The sequence below is a fragment of the Peromyscus californicus genome, unplaced genomic scaffold (assembly GCF_007827085.1).
Source record: "Peromyscus californicus insignis strain IS unplaced genomic scaffold, ASM782708v3 Scaffold_4__1_contigs__length_199733344, whole genome shotgun sequence".
NCBI lineage: Eukaryota > Metazoa > Chordata > Mammalia > Rodentia > Cricetidae > Peromyscus > Peromyscus californicus.
Window position 1 is genome coordinate 161084255 of NW_026294562.1, and position 18241 is coordinate 161102495.

The window sequence follows — 18241 nt, forward strand, 5'->3', positions numbered from 1 at the left end:
TACTTACGGCACTGGCCCAGCACAAGGGGCCAACATCCGGGGTAAGTGGTTTTCCATTGGGTAGACATCCCTGGATGATGGGAAGGTGGGTTGGGACGCACAGACACACAGGCCAGAGCCGGTGGAGTTCTCAAGAGGTCTGCATGTTTATTGATGTTTGTCCAAGTCCTCCAAGAGTCTCGTGTCACTTCTTGTGGGGGAAGGAGGCCCAGCCCAGGCAGTATATGCTGTAGGCAGTGCCTAAGAAGGGGCGGGTAACAAATGAGACCCGTATTCCCGCTCAGCCTCTCACAGGGCCTCTGAAGGCCCCTCCTGACGTTCCCCTATCCCCTCATGGGTCACAGCTCCAGCTCAGCTGTCATCTTCCTCCCACACTGCGTTCCTCATGGGGAAGCCCCACCCCCACCTGTTGTGATAGGGACCAGGTCAGGAGCTTAGTTTGGGGTGGGGTGGGCAGACCCATCACTAGCCCCGATCCCTCAGGGCAATAGGTAACCCATTGCTCCTGTCCTAAGCACTAGTCCGTCCTCAGACCTTATCAGCTCAGCACTCACCCCCTTCTGAAGCACTAACTGACCCAGATCCTGGCTAGTCCACAACCCAAGCAACGGGGTGGGCCTGCACTCACCCCCCAGCACCAGTGTCATGGTCAGCCTGTAGAGGGCGCTGTCCATTCCCCCGCCCTTCAGGTGTACTGGGAGGTCATTGTTGGCCTGCATGCGAGGGGTGAGGATGACAAGGTGCTGGCTCCTGCACAGACCTCCACGTGCCATGCTACCCCCTCCCCACCTCGGGTCCAGGGACGTTGTCCCCCTACCTGGAAGAGTTTCTGCTTCTCTGCCACACGATTTTCTAAGTGGCTCCGGGCAGATGAGCTAAACGGACGAGTCAAAGCCTGGGAGATCTGGAGGGATAGGAGGTGGGTAGGTTGGTGGCCGCTTCGTGAGGCCAGTGGGAAGGGCGCTCTTTGAGATCGGGATGGAGGGACTGTATGTCTCTGGCATCTGTCTTCAAGGCAAGATACCAGTCACTAGTGAGAGTAGGGAAGGGATTGGTGGAGGCCTGTAATCCCAGCATTCAAGCAGGAAGATCAGGAGTTTGGGGCCAGCCTGAACTACTTAGTAAGCATTTAAAAAATGAGGGAAGGTGTCATACATGTGTTATCACACTTGGAGGCAGAGGCAGGAGGATTAGAAGTTCAAAGACATATTCAGCTGCAGCCTGGGCTAGATGAGACCCTGTGTCAAAAAACAAACAAACAAACAAACAAACAAACAAAACAAAACAACAAAAACCCAGAAGCAGAAAGAAGGGGGTAAGGGGAGGGAATCAATGCCTGGTGAGCACAGCCTGGAGGTCAGCAGGCGGCCGAGAGGCTCCTGGGAGACTCCTGTGTTGAGAATATGAAACAGGTGCATGGGGGATTGAGGGAGGGTAGCTGGATTAATTAATTTGAGAAAATCGGGTTCCAGGGATGTCAAGACTGACTTGGAAGTTCCATGAGAGTTTCCAGGCTGCCCAAGACACCCTGAGTTGTTATTAGGGCTCCCAGGAACGTTAAGGTGGAATTTGGGTAAAGGGCGGTTTAAACCCAGGGTTCTGGACCAGGTTAGAGGTACCGTCTTGGAAACTCAGGGCGTCGGGGAGTCCCAGACTCCGAAGGGTGCATGTGTTCCAAGACTCCAGATCCTGGCAAGTTTAGGGTAGGCATCTGGGTTGTGGGGTTCCCCTCCACCCCGACACAGCCCATGGGGCCTCACCCGCAAGACTCTCATTTTGCGTCCTCTGCTGCTCCAGTCACCTCCCCTTTCTGCCCAAGGACGTGCGACACTTTACCCCTGAGGGAATCCCAAGCCAGGCCTGCTGCACCCGGCCTGGGGGCGTGGCCAACTCAGATTTGTCCAATAGGCTCAGAGGGAAGGTTCCAACCTGCCAGTCATCATCTGTTTGGGTTGATTCCATCAGATTACGTTTTTTGCAGACAGTGGCTGGGGACGCGTCGTCCCCAGCCTCCATCTAGGGCTACCCTGCTGGTATCTGGGAGCCAGTGAGGGCAGAGGTAGACTAACGCCTCGTTCTGTCTCCAGAACGAGTGATTGCACCTCGGAGCCTTCGTTTCCATATTTGTTACCTGAGGGCCAACTCAGGACCTTCCCCAGTACCCTTGAGGAAATCGGGAGGCACCGGGGACACAATTGTTTACTGGGCCAGAACTGACTTAAGAAATAAAAATTAAAAAAAAAAAAAAAAAAAGCCGGGAGTGGTGACTCAGGCCTAAAATCCCAGTGCTCGGGAGACAAGCAGAGGAAGGTAGATCTCTGCAATTTCAAGGCAGAGTGGTCTACACCGTGAGTTCCAGCCCTGCCAGGGCTACATAAAGAGACTGTCTTAAAATAAAACAAAACACAAAAACAAACTTTTAAGAATAAACACTGGGGGGTAGGAGGAGGTGGGGCTAGAGAGGGGGCTCAGTGGTTAGCAGTTAGGAGCACTGGCTGCTCTTTCAGAGGACCCAGGTTCAATTCCCAGCACCCACATGGCAGCTCACAGCTGTAACTGCAGTTCCAGGGGACACAACACCCTTACAGAGACATACATGTGGGCAAAGCACTAATGCACATGAGAAATGATATAAGGAATAGCTGGGTGGCGGTGGTGCACACACCTTTAATCCCAGCACTCGGGAGGCAGAGGCAGGTGGATCTCTGTGAGTTCAAGGCCAGCCTGCTCTACAGAGTGAGATCCAGAACAACCACGGCTACACAGAGAAATCTTGTCTCAAAAAAAAAAAAAAAAAAGAACAACAAAACAACATAAAAGAAGAAATAGACTGTACAGAAACACAAGAGCAAACTGAGGGGTAGAGGAGATCGTGGGAGGAAGAGAGTGTGTGTGCTCCCTTGAGAGAAAAATGTGGTTCTCTGGAAGCTTCCTAGGCCTTTTGTGTGGATCCAACCTGAAAAGAGCTCAAGAGCGCAGCCCACTATTTTATCATTCTCCAAGACTGGCCATTAGGGTGAGGCACCAGGGGCCATTAGGAGTTGGCCTTAATTGTAGGTGCAGGGTCATAGGTCACCAGGTCTAACTGCTAGAGAAGTTTTCACTTTTGATTTCTGGCCTTTTGTCTCTATGGTCAGAGGTTTATTCAGGCAATGAAGTGGGCTCAGAGCATAACTTAGCTAGCAGTTAAAAAAGACAGGCTAGTGAGCCAGCTCTGTAGGTAAGCATGCTTGCCACTCAACTCTACAAGGCTGTCCTTCTGTGGCAGACGTGGGCCCTCCCATCATATACAAATAGTAAAATTTAAAAATACAGTAAAAAGAAATACACTTGGTGAGTGGAGGTAGGAGGAGCAGTTGTTCAGGGCTAGCCTTGGCTACAGAAAGTTCCAGGCTAGCTTTAGCTACCTGAGACACTGTCTGAAAAGGAAAGCATAGGAGGAAAGGAAGAAAGAAGAAGAAACTAGTAATGTGATTTTGAGAAAATCACACGAAAGCCAGGATCAAACCTAGCACCTAGCTCATGCTGAGCAAGCTCTCTGCCCCCAGCCACACCCTAGCTCACAATGGAAAACTGTGGAGCTGCATTCAAACATTTTTGCATTTAATTCAGTTTCACCTGTGTGCAAACACACATACACAACATACACAGCACCATATGCATATCACATGCACATACCCCCCCCCACACACACACAAATATCCATCCATCCATGCATACCTAGAACAGAAAAATAAGAAGGGATTGTGTGTCTAGAATCCACCAGTTAGGAGCTTGGGTTTTGGCTCAGGGGCTGATCTCTTGCCTAGCTTGTACAAAGCCCTGGCTTCAACCTTTAGTGCTTCAGGGAAAGGAGCATAATAGCAACCCGTGGCCCACGCCTTGCTTCTAATCCTAAGACTCAGGCTGAGACAGGAGGATTTCATTGGAGGCAACCCTGGGCTACGTAGGACTGCATCTCCATCCTTTGATTCGGCAAAATGTACTAAAATGTGAGGCTTTTCCTTTCTCCCATGGCCTCCCTCAATTCATCACATTAGACGTGCAGGAAAAAAATCCATAGACATAAAGCTAAAAATCAAAAAACAAGTTGGGCGTGGACGCCTCCCAGCACTTGGGAGGCAGAAGCAGGCTGATCTCTGAGTTCGAGGACAGCCTGATCTACAGAGTGAGTTCTAGGACAGCCAGAGCTACATAGGGAGATCCTGTCTCAAAACAAAAGAGCAAGCAAGCAAACAGAAAGTTGCTGCTTGTGGTGGAAGGCGAGGCGGAACCTGTTTGGTAGCACTCTTCTGCCATCTAGTGGCTGAAACATTTAACTGCACTCCCACCTGATCCTTTCCGTGTATTCTCTGATAATTTAGGATTTTTTAGCTCTACCCCACCCACACTCCTTTTGTTTCCCCAGACAGGGCCTTACTACATAGTTCTGGCCTATCTGGAACTTGTGATCCCCATGTTTCAGCAGGCTGATTACTGAGGTTAGTGGCATGTACCACCAAAGTAGGCTTACAATTGCCGTTTTAAAATCAATGTTAGAAAGTAAATGCACCCCACAGTGCTTTAAACTGTCATAAGCACACACGTGTAAGCCTTTTGGGAGGCTGAGGATGGAGGATCTTGAGTTCCAGGATAGCTGAGGCTATATAGTAAGACCCTGCCTCAAACAAAACCCATGAATATTTCTGTTGAATGAAGGTGCCACCTGTATAACAGAAAATATACTTTTGGTCCTGCCTCCAGTTCCTAAAATTCTTTGAACCATCAGAGTGATTGACAGTGTTATTTATTTACTAATGAGACGTCAGAAGCCCCCAAATAGGCTGAGGATTGGTGGCTGGTCACCAGAAAGACCAGGGCATGAAGAAAAGGTTGGATATCTGGCCCTCCCAATATCCTTAGGATTCTAGGGAAGGGAATGATGGAATCACTTATGGTTGATGATTAAACACTTACTATGTAATTAAATAGCCCTTTGGCGGGCTCCAGGATTGTGATCACGTTAAAGCATTATGAAGATGGCATAGTCAGGGAGCAGTGGTGACACACACCTTTAATCCCAGCACTCCGGAGGCAGAGGCAGGGGGATCTCTGAGTTTGAGGCCAGCCTGGTCCACAGAGTGACTTCCAGGGCTACACAGAGAAACTCTGTCTCGAAAAAGACGTGAGTGGTGGGGAGGAAGATGGCAGCCCTTGAAAGGGCAGAAGCTGTAGTCTGTGCACCCCTTACCCCTCCGATACATCTCTTCTCTTTTGGAGTCCCTGAGTTTCAGACTTTATAAGAAAATATAAGTTTAAAATTGTGAAAAACATCTGCAATCTCAGCACTTGGGAGGTGAAGTCAGGAGAACTAGGAGTTCAACTTTATCCTTGGCTATAGAACAAATTTGAGGCCAGCCTGGGCTGCATGAGAACATGTCTCGCTGCATTTCCCAATGCCCAAAGTAAGCATAAAGTATCTTCCAAGTTCATTTGGGATTTTAAGTTGAAATTTTTAAAAAAATTAAAAAATTTTAAGTTAAAAAAAAAGCTAAAAAAGTATGTCTACATAAATTTATGTGCACCAAGTACATGCTGGTGTCTGCAGAGGCCAGAAGTGGGTGTTGGGTCCCCTGCAACTGGAGTTATGGATGGTTGTGAGCCACAATGCTGAGAACCAAACTCAGGTCTTCTGCAAGAGCAAGTGCTCTTAATGGCTGACCATTGCTCCAGTGCCCTCTCCCTTTTGGAGACAGGTTCTCACTTTATAGCTTTGGCTGGTCTCTGCCTCCAGAGCGCTGGGATTAAAGGTGTGTGCTGCCACATCGGGCTAAGTCTCTAAAATCTTAACTACCAGTTGTAGGAAATGCCAGAGGTAGAGATGCATGCTAAATTACAACATGGAGGTCTTCTACAAGGTAAGTGACAGTTTCTTAAAAAAACAAAAACACACCCAAGAAGTTAGCTGGCATCGTAGTGCAAGCCTGTAATTCCAGAATTTGGGAGGTGCAGACAGGAGGATCAGGAGTTCAAAGTCATCTTCAGCTACATAATTTTGAGGCCAGCCAAGGTTAAATGTTTCTCTGTCTCAAAAACAAAGTAAAAAACAACAAAGAAGTAAAAAGATGTAAGGGACAAAAGGGGTAAAAACTGCATAATATGTTCAATGACATTCAGTAGTCAGTGCAGCAAGAACACTGTCTATGCCACACCGACCAAAAGGACATTCATTATTCAGCACATCAAACCAATAATCTTTTAATCAGGATCACTATCTGTTTGGGATTCTCAGAAATTGAACATAGCTGGGTGGTGGTGGTGGTGGTAGCGCGCGCCTTTAATCCCAGCACCAGAGAAGCAGAGGCAGGCGGATCTCTGTGAGTTTGAGGCCAACCTGGGCTACAGAGTGAGTTCCAGGAAAGGCGCAAAGCTACACAGAGAAACCCTGTCTTGAAAAAAACAAAAAACAGAAAACAACAAAAAAAAGAAATTGAACATGTTTTGATAGGTAATAAAAGGCTTTTCTATACTAATATGAAGTTATTTTTAGCACAGGTTTGCTGATGCTTAATAATCAGTGAATGAAGCCGGGCAGTTGTGGCGCATGCCTTTAATCCCAGCACTCAGGAGGCAGAGGCAGGCGGATCTCTGTGAGTTTGAGCCCAGCCTGGACTCCAAAGCAAGTTCCAGGAAAGGCACAAAGCTACACAGAGAAACCCTGTCTTGGAAAACCAAATAAATAAATAAATAAATAAATAAATAAATAAATAAATAATAATCAGTGAATGAGGCAAAATGAATTCCCATATTCACTGGATCTTTCTACTGGCATTGAGTTTTCTGATACCCTAGAGCAGAAGAGATGAATGAAGTTTTTCTGACATTAATTACATTGGGGGGGGCGATATAACTCTGGCTAGATTTAAACTTAGCATAAAGGCTTGACCATGGCACTGATGTTTAGGATTCTCATGTAACGAGTCTTTTTTTTTTTGTCCCACTAGCGAGCTCTCAAATAATGATACAGAGACATCTTATTAATTATGAAAGCTCGGCCTATAGCTTAGGCTTGTTCCTAACTAGCTCTTATAACTTAAATTAAGCCATTTACATTCATCTACATGCTATCATATGGCATTACCTCTCTTCCATCTTGTACCTCCTGCTTCCTCTCTGTGTCTCCTGCATGCCTTGATTCCTTCCCCTCTTCCTTTTCTCCCCAGAAATCCCGCTTATACCTCCTGTCTAGCTATTGGCCATTCAGCTTTTTATTACAAAAATCACAGCAATACATCTTCCCACAGGTACAAATATCCCACAATGCTCTAGTCAGTATGAATTCGGTAGTGGTCAATAAGCTGTGAGCCATGGATAAAGGCCTGCCCACATTCTCTACATTCATAAGGTTTGATACCAGGATGAATCCTCTGGTGTTCAGTAAGTTGTGAACTTCGAATAAAAGCCATTCCACACTCCCTGCATACGTAGGGTTTCTCATATGAATGAATCCTCTGATGATGAGTCAGCTGGGAAACACGAATGAAGGCTTTCCCACACTCCTTACATTCATAAGGCTTGTCACCTGTGTGAATCCTCTGATGTTGAATCAGGTATGAACTACGACTAAAGGCCTTTCCACAGTCCTTACATCCGAAGGGTCTGTCACCAGTATGAACGGTCTGATGTCGCCTGAGCTGTGCATGCTGTCTGAATGCTTTCCCACATTCCTTACATTCATAAGGTTTTTCCCCAGAATGGATTCTTTGATGCCGAGTAACTTCTGAGCTATGGATAAAACCCTTCCCACAGTCCTTACATTCGTAGGGCTTCTCCCCAGTGTGGATTCTTTGATGTACAGTGAGCTGTGAGTGCTGTCTGAAGGCCTTTCCACATTCTTTACACTGATAGGGTCTCACTCCTGTGTGAATTCTCCAGTGCACAGTAAGCTGGGAACCACGGATGAAAGCCTTCCCACAGTCTTTACAGACGTAGGGTTTTTCACCCGTATGAGTTCTCTGGTGCAGAATAAGCTGTGACTGCTGCCTAAAGGTCCTTCCACATTCTTTGCATTCATAGGGTTTGACACCAGTGTGAAGTCTCTGATGGAGAATAAGGTCTGAAGTACGACCAAAGGCTTTCCCACACTCCTGACAATCATAGGGCTTCTCACCAGCATGGATTCGCTGATGCTGAACAAGGTGTGAAGCTCGACCCAAAGCGTTCCCACACTCCTTACACTCAAAAGGCTTTTCTCCAGTAGACTTTTTCTGGTGTTGCATAAGGTGTGAGCCACGGCCAAATGCTTCCCCACATTCACTAGTCCTGTTGCTCTGATGTAATAGGGTGACAGATGTGTAATGCTTGAAAGCAGGCATGCTTTCATAGGTGATTCCCACTTGCTTGAAATGGCATTCCTGTCTCGCTCGCTGTCTCTCCAACTGGTCTCTGCATTCCCAGTCATCTGTGAGATGGGAGTCCTTAAGGTCACAGTGCTGAAAGCTTTTCATCACCTCCCTTTTAAATGACTCTGTTTCAAAAAGTCCTTTCTGTGGAACTATCTCACACTTGGACTCCAAGTCTGAAAAATCAGAGAAAAAACGAAAACAAATTGTTTTTACCACGAGGAATAAAAACACCACAGACAATATGGAAATAAAATGAAAATTTTCATCATAAAAAAACTAATGGCTTAATATGTCTCAAACGCTGAGCGATTTTTTTTTTTTTTTTTTTTTTTTTTTTGGTTTTTCGAGACAGGGTTTCTCTGTGTAGCTTTGCGCCTCTCCTGGAACTCACTTGGTAGTCCAGGCTGGCCTCGAACTCACAGAGATCCGCCTGGCTCTGCCTCCCGAGTGCTGGGATTAAAGGCGTGCGCCACCACCGCCCGGCGCTGAGCGATTTTTAAGAATGCACAAATATGGCAGAAGTATACATGATGCCAGACTGGGGCAAGAAAAGAAATTAAGCCTGAGGTTCCCAATTTTGAAATTGATCAGAGTAACCCAGAAATGTGTTACCAATGCAAATGTCCAAATGTCCTCCTGGTGTGTGTGCATGTATACTAGCGAAGCAGAAACAGCTGGAAATGAGGATGAAGAGAGAACAGACATAGCAACTATGAAATCCTGAGAGGATGAAGCCCTTACTCAGGTTGAAAGATCCCAGACTAAATCAAAGAGGAAACAACAGGGCTGGGCACAGGGCTCAGCAAGTACATGTACTTGTCACCAAGCTGCCAACCTGACCTTGATCCCAGGACCCACAAGGTGGAAGGAAATAAGTGGTGTCTGCAAGTTTTCCTCTGACTTCCACATATAGATAAACACACACAATAAACAAAAGTAACTTATTTATCTTATTTTACTTAAACTTTTTTTTTAATTTTATGCACATTGGTGTTTTGCCATGGACATCAGATCCCCTGGAACTGGAGTTACAGACAGTTGTGAGCTGCCATGTGGGTGCTGGGAATTGAACCTGGATCCTCTGAAGTGCAGTCAGTGCTCTTAACTGCTGAGCCATCTCTCCAGCCCCTATTATTATTATTATTATTATTTTAAAAAGATCTTTGTAGTTTGTGATGGATAGGCATCTTTTGGAACAATTGGCACCAGACCTGGGGCAAGTGAAAGCTCTCCCATGAGAAGAGGAGGTAAGAGCTGGCGTGGCCTGCTGCCAACACTAAGATGGGTCCCCGGTATAAACCCTGTCTGAGTTTAGGAGGCAATAAAAACTACTGTGCCCTGAGATCGGATGTGGAGAACGTTTCCTGGGGTTTGATTGCTGTATTCACAAAACAGGGATCACTGATGTTGTCTATAACACATCCAGCAACAAGCCGGTCTGCACCAGGGCCCCGGGGAAGAACTGCATCGTGCTTATGGAGAGAGAGCACAGGAATGGTGAGAGTCCCACTACACCCGCACCTGAGGCCAAGCTAACTCCTGAGGAGGAAGGGATTTTACAGCTTTTTTGTTTTTCAAGACAGGGTTTCTCTGTGTAGCCCTGGCTATCTGGCAATATTGGCACATGCCTTTAATCCCAGCACTCAGGAGGCAGAGGCAGGCAGAGCTCTGAGTTCGAGGCCACCCTAGTCTATAGAGGAAGGGATTGTAAAGAAAAAATGATCAAAGAAAATCCAAAAGAAATGTGATGAAAGGAAAAAAGAGCACCAAAAGCAGCAGATTTATGAAGGAGCAAGCCTCCTGCTGACATCAACAGGCTAGAGTGGCAGGGCAGAAAGCCGTGTTAGAGGGCAAGGGGTGGAGTTCTCTCTGAGGAAGATCAAAGCGAGGGGGGGCAGACAGGTCAGAATCTGCAGCTCACGGAAAAAAGGTGTTTATTCTGAGAGAGACAGAGACAGACAGACAGAGAGAGATAGAGACAGAAACACAGAGAGACAGAGACAAAGAGAGAGAAAGAAAGAGACAGAGAGAGAGCTGGGCTGTGGTGTCACATGCCTTTAGTCCCAGCACTCAGGAGGCAGAGGCAGGTGGATCTCTGTGAGTTCGAGGCCGGCCTGGTCCTCAGAGTAAGATCCAGGACAGTCAGGGTTGTTACAGAGAGAAACCCTGTCTTGAAAAAAAAAAAAAAAAAGAAAGAAAAAGAAAAAGAAAAAAGAAAGAGGAAGAGGAGTTGGAGGCGGCTCACTGTTTAAGAGCACTGGCTGCTCTTCCAAGGGACCTGGGATCAATTCCTGGCACCCACGTGGCGGTTCTGTAACTCCAGTTCCAGAGGATCAGATGCCCTCTTTTGGTCTCCTTAGGGAACCAGGCATGGACATGGTACAGACATACATGTAAGCCAAACACCCATACACATAAAATAAAAATAAGACAATACCTATACACGAAATATTTCCCCAAACTGTAACTACCTGATTTATCAACCATAGAAGACAGAGGCAGTGGGGAAAACACTATCTAATTCAGAATGATTTACACCTTTATTTATGTGCACGCCGATGCTGACAGGGTCCTGCTCTGCTTCCTAACTCAGGCCTTCAGTCTATAGCAGGTTTCCCAACAATCACTCAGGTTACAGCTACCAGCTGGCACACCGTACCGTTAGTCCCACGACCTCTCCAGCCAGACCAGGTCTCACTCACCTGGGTGCCAAGGTCTTGTCATATACTTTGTAACCAGCCATGGCTCTTTCCCTTGCTCCAATAAGAAGATGACATCAGGCTTAGAAAGGACAAGTCCTGTTTACAGGAAAAGAAATGAGGCATGAACATACTGTTTACATTTCAAACTCTGGGGCTGGAGAGATGGCTCAGCGGTTAAGTGCACTGGCTGCTCTTCCAGACGACCCGGGTTCAATTCCCAGCACCCACATGGCAGCTCACAACTGTCTGTAACTCCAGTTCCAGGGGATCTGACATACATGACGGACATATATGCAAACAAAACACCAAACACCAGTGCACATGAAATCAACAACAACAAACATTAACTTTCACTCTGTAGGGCAGGCGTGGTGGAGCATGTCTTTGATCACAGCACCGGGGAGTCAGAGGGAGGTGGATCTCTGAGTTTTGAGGCCAGCCTGGGTTACAGAGTGAGTTCCAGGACAGCCAGAGCTACACAGAGAAACCCTGTCTTGAAAAACCAAAACCAAAAAAGAAAAAAAAAGAAAGAATGTGTTCCTGTTTCTTAGCTCTGCTGTAAACTGCGTGCAACCCCGTTCCCATGATGTATAGCCTTACCCTGTTCCTTCCCTTTCGTTATATCTTTCTAACAATTTAGAACAGCTGACTCTCTCGCTCCTGTGAACATCTTATCTCTCCTAGAAAAGGGACGTGGCTGTTCTCTCAGATCCAAACTTAGGGTGGGACAGCTGGCTGGCCAGTCCCGACTGCACCCCAAAATACAGTTTGCTTTAACTGGACAGTCATGGATTTGGTCTTTTCTCCTTGCTTTAACACAGAGGACAGCACAGAATTCCTGACCTTTCTCCCTCTATCTCCAAGTACTGGGATTACAGGTGTGGACCCAAATGAATGGAGACAATTATAAAATAAGGATGAGAAGACTGTCCAAAGGACAGGGAGATGGAGTGGAATGGCCAAAGCCCAAAACAATTCTCTTGGGAAAAAATGGAGAACAGACATTCAGTGAGACATTTGAAAGTGGCCCAAGAAAGTCCAAGAGAGATAGGCTGAGCCTGTAGCTCAGTGGCAGAATGCCTTGAATATGAAGGTTCAATTCCTAGACTCTAAAAAACAAACAAAACCCCTAGACTAGACTAGACTAGACTAGACTAGACATTAGTTTTGAACTGTGATTAGATGCCATTAACCTTCTCCCTCCCCTTCAATAGTCAAGTGACATCTACGCCTCGGGCTGCCTGCCCCTGGCTTTCCCATTGTGCTTGGCAAGTCACAGGTCAAGGGCGGTGAACATGGGGGCATTTCCTAGCCTTCTCCTCCCCTCTGACCTGGGAGATACATGGAGAGTTCTCACAGCTGCTGGCTGCATCCCTTTGTCCCCTCTGTTCACCCCTCAGGCCAGAGGTGCACACAGCAAACTGCCACTGCCCCAGTCCCAGGGGTCCCATTTCCTATGTGGCCCTGGGTACTGCTGAGGCCTTACCTAGTGAGAGCAAGTGACTGAAGTTCTCCAAAGTCACATCTCTGTACAAGTCCCTCTGAGCAGGTTCCATACACTTCCATTCCTCCTCAGAGAACTCCACGGCCACATCCCTGAATGTCACCATTTCCTGAAACAATAGACTTAGAGTGAATTAAAGACTTTTTTCTTTTTTTAAACTTTGAGACAGAGTTTACTCTGTGTAGCCCTGACTGTCCTGGAACTCACTCTGTAGCCCAAGCTGGCCTTGAAAGAACAGAGATCCACCTGCTTCTGCCTCCTGAGTGCTGGGATTAAAGGCGTGCGCCACCACCGCTGCCTCCAGTTTATACAGACATAAGATTTTGTACATAGTTTCTGATAGTATGAAATATGGTTTTTAGTTTATGTGTATGGGCGCTTTGTCTGCATTTATGTCTGTGTATCATCTGTGTGCCTGATGCCTGTGGAAGTCGGAACAGGCCTTCTGATCCCCGGTTCAGTTAGATGGTTGTGAGCCACCATGTGGGTGATGGGAAATGAATCCAGATCCTCTGGAAGAGCAGCCAGTGCTCTTAAGCATTGAGCCATCTCTCCAGCCCCATGAAATACGTTTCTTAAGAGGGAGTGACATGAAACAGTATAGGAAAAGCTGCTGAAGTCACTGGAAAGGGTCACCTCATCTTCAGTCCCATCGATGGCTCTGAGAAAGTAAGCTACCATCTTCCTCAAGAGAATGCATTTCCATCCCTCCGGCACCCGGTAGGAGCACTGTAAATAGTGCCAGGAAGAGAGGAGATGGGGAGGGGGCCCCAACATTTGCTCCCTGAGAGCAGGTCACAGAGGCATGTTGGCATAAAGAACACAGCTGTTCCTATGCTCTGAAGGGTTGGAGGGACAGCTCAGCAGCACGTAGGAGCACCTGCCGCCAACCCTGATGATCCGAGCTCCATCTCCAGCCACACGGTGGAAGGAGAGACCGGACTCCGTCGAGCTGTCCTCAGACCACCACATTTACACAGGAGCTGGGATACCACATGCCGCCAACAAAGTAACTAACTAAGTGGAAACAAAATAACTAAATGTAAACAAAGTCTGGGTGTGGTGGCCCACGCCTTTACTCTCAGCATTTCGGAGGCAGAGGCAGGCATATCTCTGTGAGTTTGAGACCAGCCCGATCCAATAGTGAGTTCTAGGCTATTCTAGAACTAGCCAGGACTATACAGTGGGACCCTATCTCCAATAAATACATTTAAAAAATGTAAAACAAAAATATTTGAGAGGAAATTTCGACCTACCTGAAGGGTCATGGTGAATCATTCAGAACTGCCTCACCTACTCTGATTTCTCTTTTTGGATAAAGAATCCTAGAAAAGGAAAATGGAGAGAAGGATAAAGCTGATGAACAAGCTCAGCCTCAGAACTCAGCAGGCTGAGGCCCGGGTAACAGCAAGAATCCACGCCCCCAAGTGGAAAGTAGAAAAAAAATGAACCAGAGATAAGGGTGGAAATGGGCCCAGACAGGGTCGTGGAGAAAATGATGGCGTATTTGACACCGGTGAGAAGGATCAAGCACAGAAGAACCACGGGAACAAGGAATGATCTTGAGTAACAGCGGTGACGCTGGGACTGGGTTACAGATGGCTAGCACCCTCCCGACCCGTACTTAATAAAACACACGGCATCCCAGCTACAGTGTCAGAGAACCTCACTTGACCCCGGCTTCATTGTTTGTCTCTGTCCTTTCTCCATCCCATCACCGTCCCAAGCCAGAGTTCCAGGCCTCCAGGGTCAGGAAGGTTGACCTTTGGCCTTGTGTTGGCTAGTTTTTAAGTTAACTTGACATAGGCTAGAGTCATCTGAGAGGAAGGAACTTCAGTTAAGAAATGCCTCCATAAGATCCAGCTATAAGGCATTTTCTTAATTAGTGATTGATAGGAGAGGGCTCAGCCCATTGTTGGGGGTGCCGTCCCTGGGCTGTGGTCCTGGGTTCTATAAGGAAGCAGGCTGAGCAAGGCATGAGAGCGAGCAGGTAAGCAGCACCCCTCCATGGCCTCTGCATCGGCTCCCGCCTCCAGGTTCCTGCCCTGCTTGAGTTCCTGCCCTGACTTCCTCAGATGAAGAACTGTGACAAGGGCTGGAGAGATGGCTCAGCCGTTAAAGGCTAGGCTCACAACCAAAAATATAAGAGTTCGGTTCCCAGCACCCACGGCTGTCTCTCCAGCCACGTAAAAAAAATTAAAAAAAAAAAAAAAACTGTGACAGGGAAGTGTAAACCAAACAAACTCTTTCCATCACAAGTTGCTTTTGGTCATGGTGTTTCCTCACAGCAGTAAAAACTCTAAGGCAGAAAACTGGAAACAGGACTGTGGAGTATTGTTGTACCAGAACTAACTATGCTGGGTTTTGGAGGATCGTAGGCCTTTGGGCTGGCAGAGCTGTTGAGTGTTCAGAGTTCAATGGGCCATTCTTTGGGAGCTTAGAAGATAAGAATGCTGAGGGAAATGCAGGCGATGGAGGCCTGGTTTGGGAAATTTCAAGAATTTTGTTCAACTATTTTGAACTAAGAATCTGTAGTGTCTGGTCATCTGGGGCCGAAGAATCAGCCGTGATTAACAAGAGACCAGAACCACTGAGGTGAAACCTTCTGGGAAGTGTTTCTTCAGGGTGAGCACACAGAAGTTGTGTTCTAGAGGCGGCCAAGGTTGAACCACATGCTGGCAGCCAAACATGGTCATGTGTAAGAGTCACCCAGTGGTACTGTTTTGAAGGCATGAAGGGGTCATGGAGAGCAGCTGAGGCTTGGCTCTGTGAGAGGCCAGGCAAGGCCATTGGTGAAGGTGCAGCCTCAGTGGCAGTTGGAGCCCCAGGATTGAAGGGGCCATGTAGAGAGTTGAGACGTGGGCCACGAAGAGGGCCCAGGCGAGGCCATTGGTGAAGGTACAGTTGCAGCAGCCGACTCCAGTGCCATGGAACACATACACACGTAAGCCCCAAAATTCGTTTTAAAAAGAGAAATCAGGACAATGGTGAATAAGGTTTGGAAGTAGTTGGTACTAGTGAAGCAATGTCAACCTTCTGGTTTTAAACACTGTCATGTCAATTAATGTAATTAATGAATATCATAAATATAGTTATTGAATGAATACTGAGAATGTAATCAATGAATACCACAAGTGTAATTAATATCATGAGTGTAATTAATGAATATCATGAATGTAATTTAAAAAATAAATAAATAAAAACACTGTCATGTGAAGAGCCTTTGCTGTTCTTGTGGAGGACCTGGGCCTAGTGCCCCTGTCAGGCAGCTGGCTACCCTGGTGTGTTTCCTGGCCTCCTTTGCACCTGCATGTACTATGTGGTGTACACACCATGTCAACTTGACCCAAACTAGAGTCACGTGGGAAAAGGGGACCTTGGCAGCAGGCAAGCACATGGTGCACCTACACACACGTAGGCAAACACCTGTACATATAAAATCTAAAAATTAAAAAAAGAATATATGGAATTCTATCTCTGTAATATTTTCAAGTCTAAAACAACTTCAAAATCTTAGGAAAAAAAATTTGACCCACATTAGGGATGCAAGGGGCAGAGAGGACATGAGCCCCTCAACTTATCTTCAGGTCGCTCAGCTTGTACTCTCAGGATAAATACTGGATGTGAGATCACTGAGGGTGGTGAGGTGATTCTGTCAAGAAAGCATGCCCAGAGAAGCAAGAATTTCGGGGAAAGGATAGAACCCGGTGCATTTTGAACTTGGCTTTTGGATGTTCGATAACTAACCACTGAGCTTTGTCTCAGCTCCTCATCACCTTCTTAGAAGAGGGTTAGAAGAATGGAATCAGGAGTGACCAGGGCAGTTTTGGGCTCTGCAGGGGATGGAGGTCAGAGAAGATGGGGCATTCAGGCCAAGGTCAGGGACTTGTGAAACTGAGGTCACTACTGTCCAGGGCCAGAATGTGCCCAAATGTCACAGGATCTGCTGGGGCCAGAGTAGTAGTCATAGACACGTCACACTGACACACTTGGCTGCTGCCAGACATGTCACACAAACATAACAAGCAGCACATCAGCTCTTTTTTTTAAAAAAAACTTTTTTTTATCTTTGTGTGTGTGCACATATATAGGTATGTGTGTGCCATGGCAGCTATGTGGAGGGCAGAATAGTCTCGGATGTTGGTGCAAGCCTTCTACCTTGGGCTTTACACTGCTATCCCTCCAGGCTAGTTTATCTGAGAGCTTTTGGAGACTCTCCTGTCCTAGAATCCTGCAGGAGCTGGGATTACAGAATTACAAACACATTACAGCAACTGATGTGGGTTTTGGGGATCCAAACTCACATTCTCATGTTTGTGCCCCAAGAACTTTACCCACTTAGGCATCTCTCCAGCACCCTTCCGCATTTTTCTTTCTTTTTTCTTTTTTCCTTTTTCCTGAGACAGGGTTTGTTTTGCAGTGTATCTCAGGCTAGCCATGATTTTGAGATCCTCCTGCCTCAGGAGTCAAAAATGCTGGGATTGCAGGAGTATATACTACAACGCTCAGCTTTGTTCATCCTCTCGAGACACACAAGGTTACAGTCACAGTTAGATACCTCCATACGCTCCACAGTCACTTCCCTTGTCCATTACTACATCCTAAAGACACCTACTACACAGTCACAACCACACATGGTGGCACACAGAAAGCACAGTACGCTACATCCAGCCATAACTGAACATTCACTCTGGAGACAGTCATTAGCAAAGACAGTCCGCATACACAGCATCACACAAGGTCCTTCCACCTCCCTTCTCCCCAAGGGACACAGTACGGGTACCCACGCAGTGCTGATGCAGAGCCACGGACACAGAACCCTGCACACAGTAGTAACAACCCACACAGACACCGGTTACAGTTACAACTTTATTCACACTCCCCCCAGGAATAAAGGCAACGGGCACATAACACACTACAAGAACACGAGACACCACTTCCACAATCACAAGATACCGGCACCACAACACACAGCATCACATATGTTTGTACAGCAACCATCAGATATGCACCTTGGAGACAGGTGATTACAGCAGCACACTTATAAGCACTCACAACCGGTCACACTGCCACAATCAAATCCACATTTAGAATCCTGCAGCCCGGGACTGCTCCCACGAGCACAGTCCCAAGACTCGGGACACGCCCGGTCCCCGCCCAGGACTCCCAGACCCCTCACCTGTCTTCTTAGGACGCGCGCGCGCGTGGGGTTCTGCCAGCGCTAAAGAGTTCACCAAGGTGAGATGCAACGTCAGCTCGCCATGGACTCTGGGAAGCGTAGTCCAGAGCCACACCAGCCATGGACAAGATGTCGTCCTCTTGGAGGCTAGGCTGTCTATTTCTGAGCGGCGCCTGTGAGGTATCAAAGAAGTCCCCACTCCAAACATCCCACCAGGTGTGAGCTTATTTGGGTCCAAGTGACAACAATCTACCCAAAGAAACCCCAAAACCCAAGAAGAGGCGACCAAGTTTGCGCGAGGGAGACAGATAAACGACCCGCAATGCCTTGTGGGAAGTGTAGTCCAAGGCCGGAAAAGCGGTGTTTGCAGATAATAGACGACGGCTTGTCCCGGCTTCGGTGAACAAACCCCGGAGCGTCGCGGAGACTTCTGGGAGTGCTCGCTCGCTCCCGGAGTGCGCAGACGCAGGGC

General features: G+C 47.3%; 2 protein-coding genes across 8 annotated transcripts; both read right to left on the minus strand.

Annotated features, from left to right (window-relative positions):
* Positions 1-124: 124 nt before the first annotated feature.
* LOC128125011 (cytochrome c oxidase subunit 7A1, mitochondrial) lies at positions 125-1874 on the minus strand. The gene is made up of 4 exons (XM_052761952.1): positions 1761-1874; positions 818-904; positions 629-713; positions 125-240 (listed from the first exon to the last, which is right to left on the minus strand). The coding sequence occupies exons 1-4, from the start codon at positions 1773-1775 to the stop codon at positions 185-187; spliced, it is 243 nt and encodes an 80-aa protein (XP_052617912.1). The 5' UTR covers positions 1776-1874; the 3' UTR covers positions 125-184.
* Positions 125-17879, minus strand: Znf565 (zinc finger protein 565). Of its 7 annotated transcripts, none has more exons than XR_008223061.1 (7): positions 17770-17879; positions 13847-13915; positions 12573-12699; positions 11087-11182; positions 1761-8557; positions 818-904; positions 125-713 (listed from the first exon to the last, which is right to left on the minus strand). XR_008223061.1 is itself a non-coding variant. In XM_052761884.1 (5 exons), exons 2-5 carry the CDS (start codon positions 13856-13858, stop codon positions 7305-7307), a joined length of 1488 nt encoding a protein of 495 aa, XP_052617844.1. In that variant the 5' UTR covers positions 13859-13915; positions 17770-17879; the 3' UTR covers positions 125-7304. The 7 variants fall into 7 exon arrangements, 1 of the variants encoding a protein (XP_052617844.1); XR_008223062.1 differs by having other exon boundaries at positions 125-240; positions 629-904; XR_008223059.1 differs by having other exon boundaries at positions 125-904.
* Between the last annotated feature and the right edge of the window lie 362 nt (positions 17880-18241).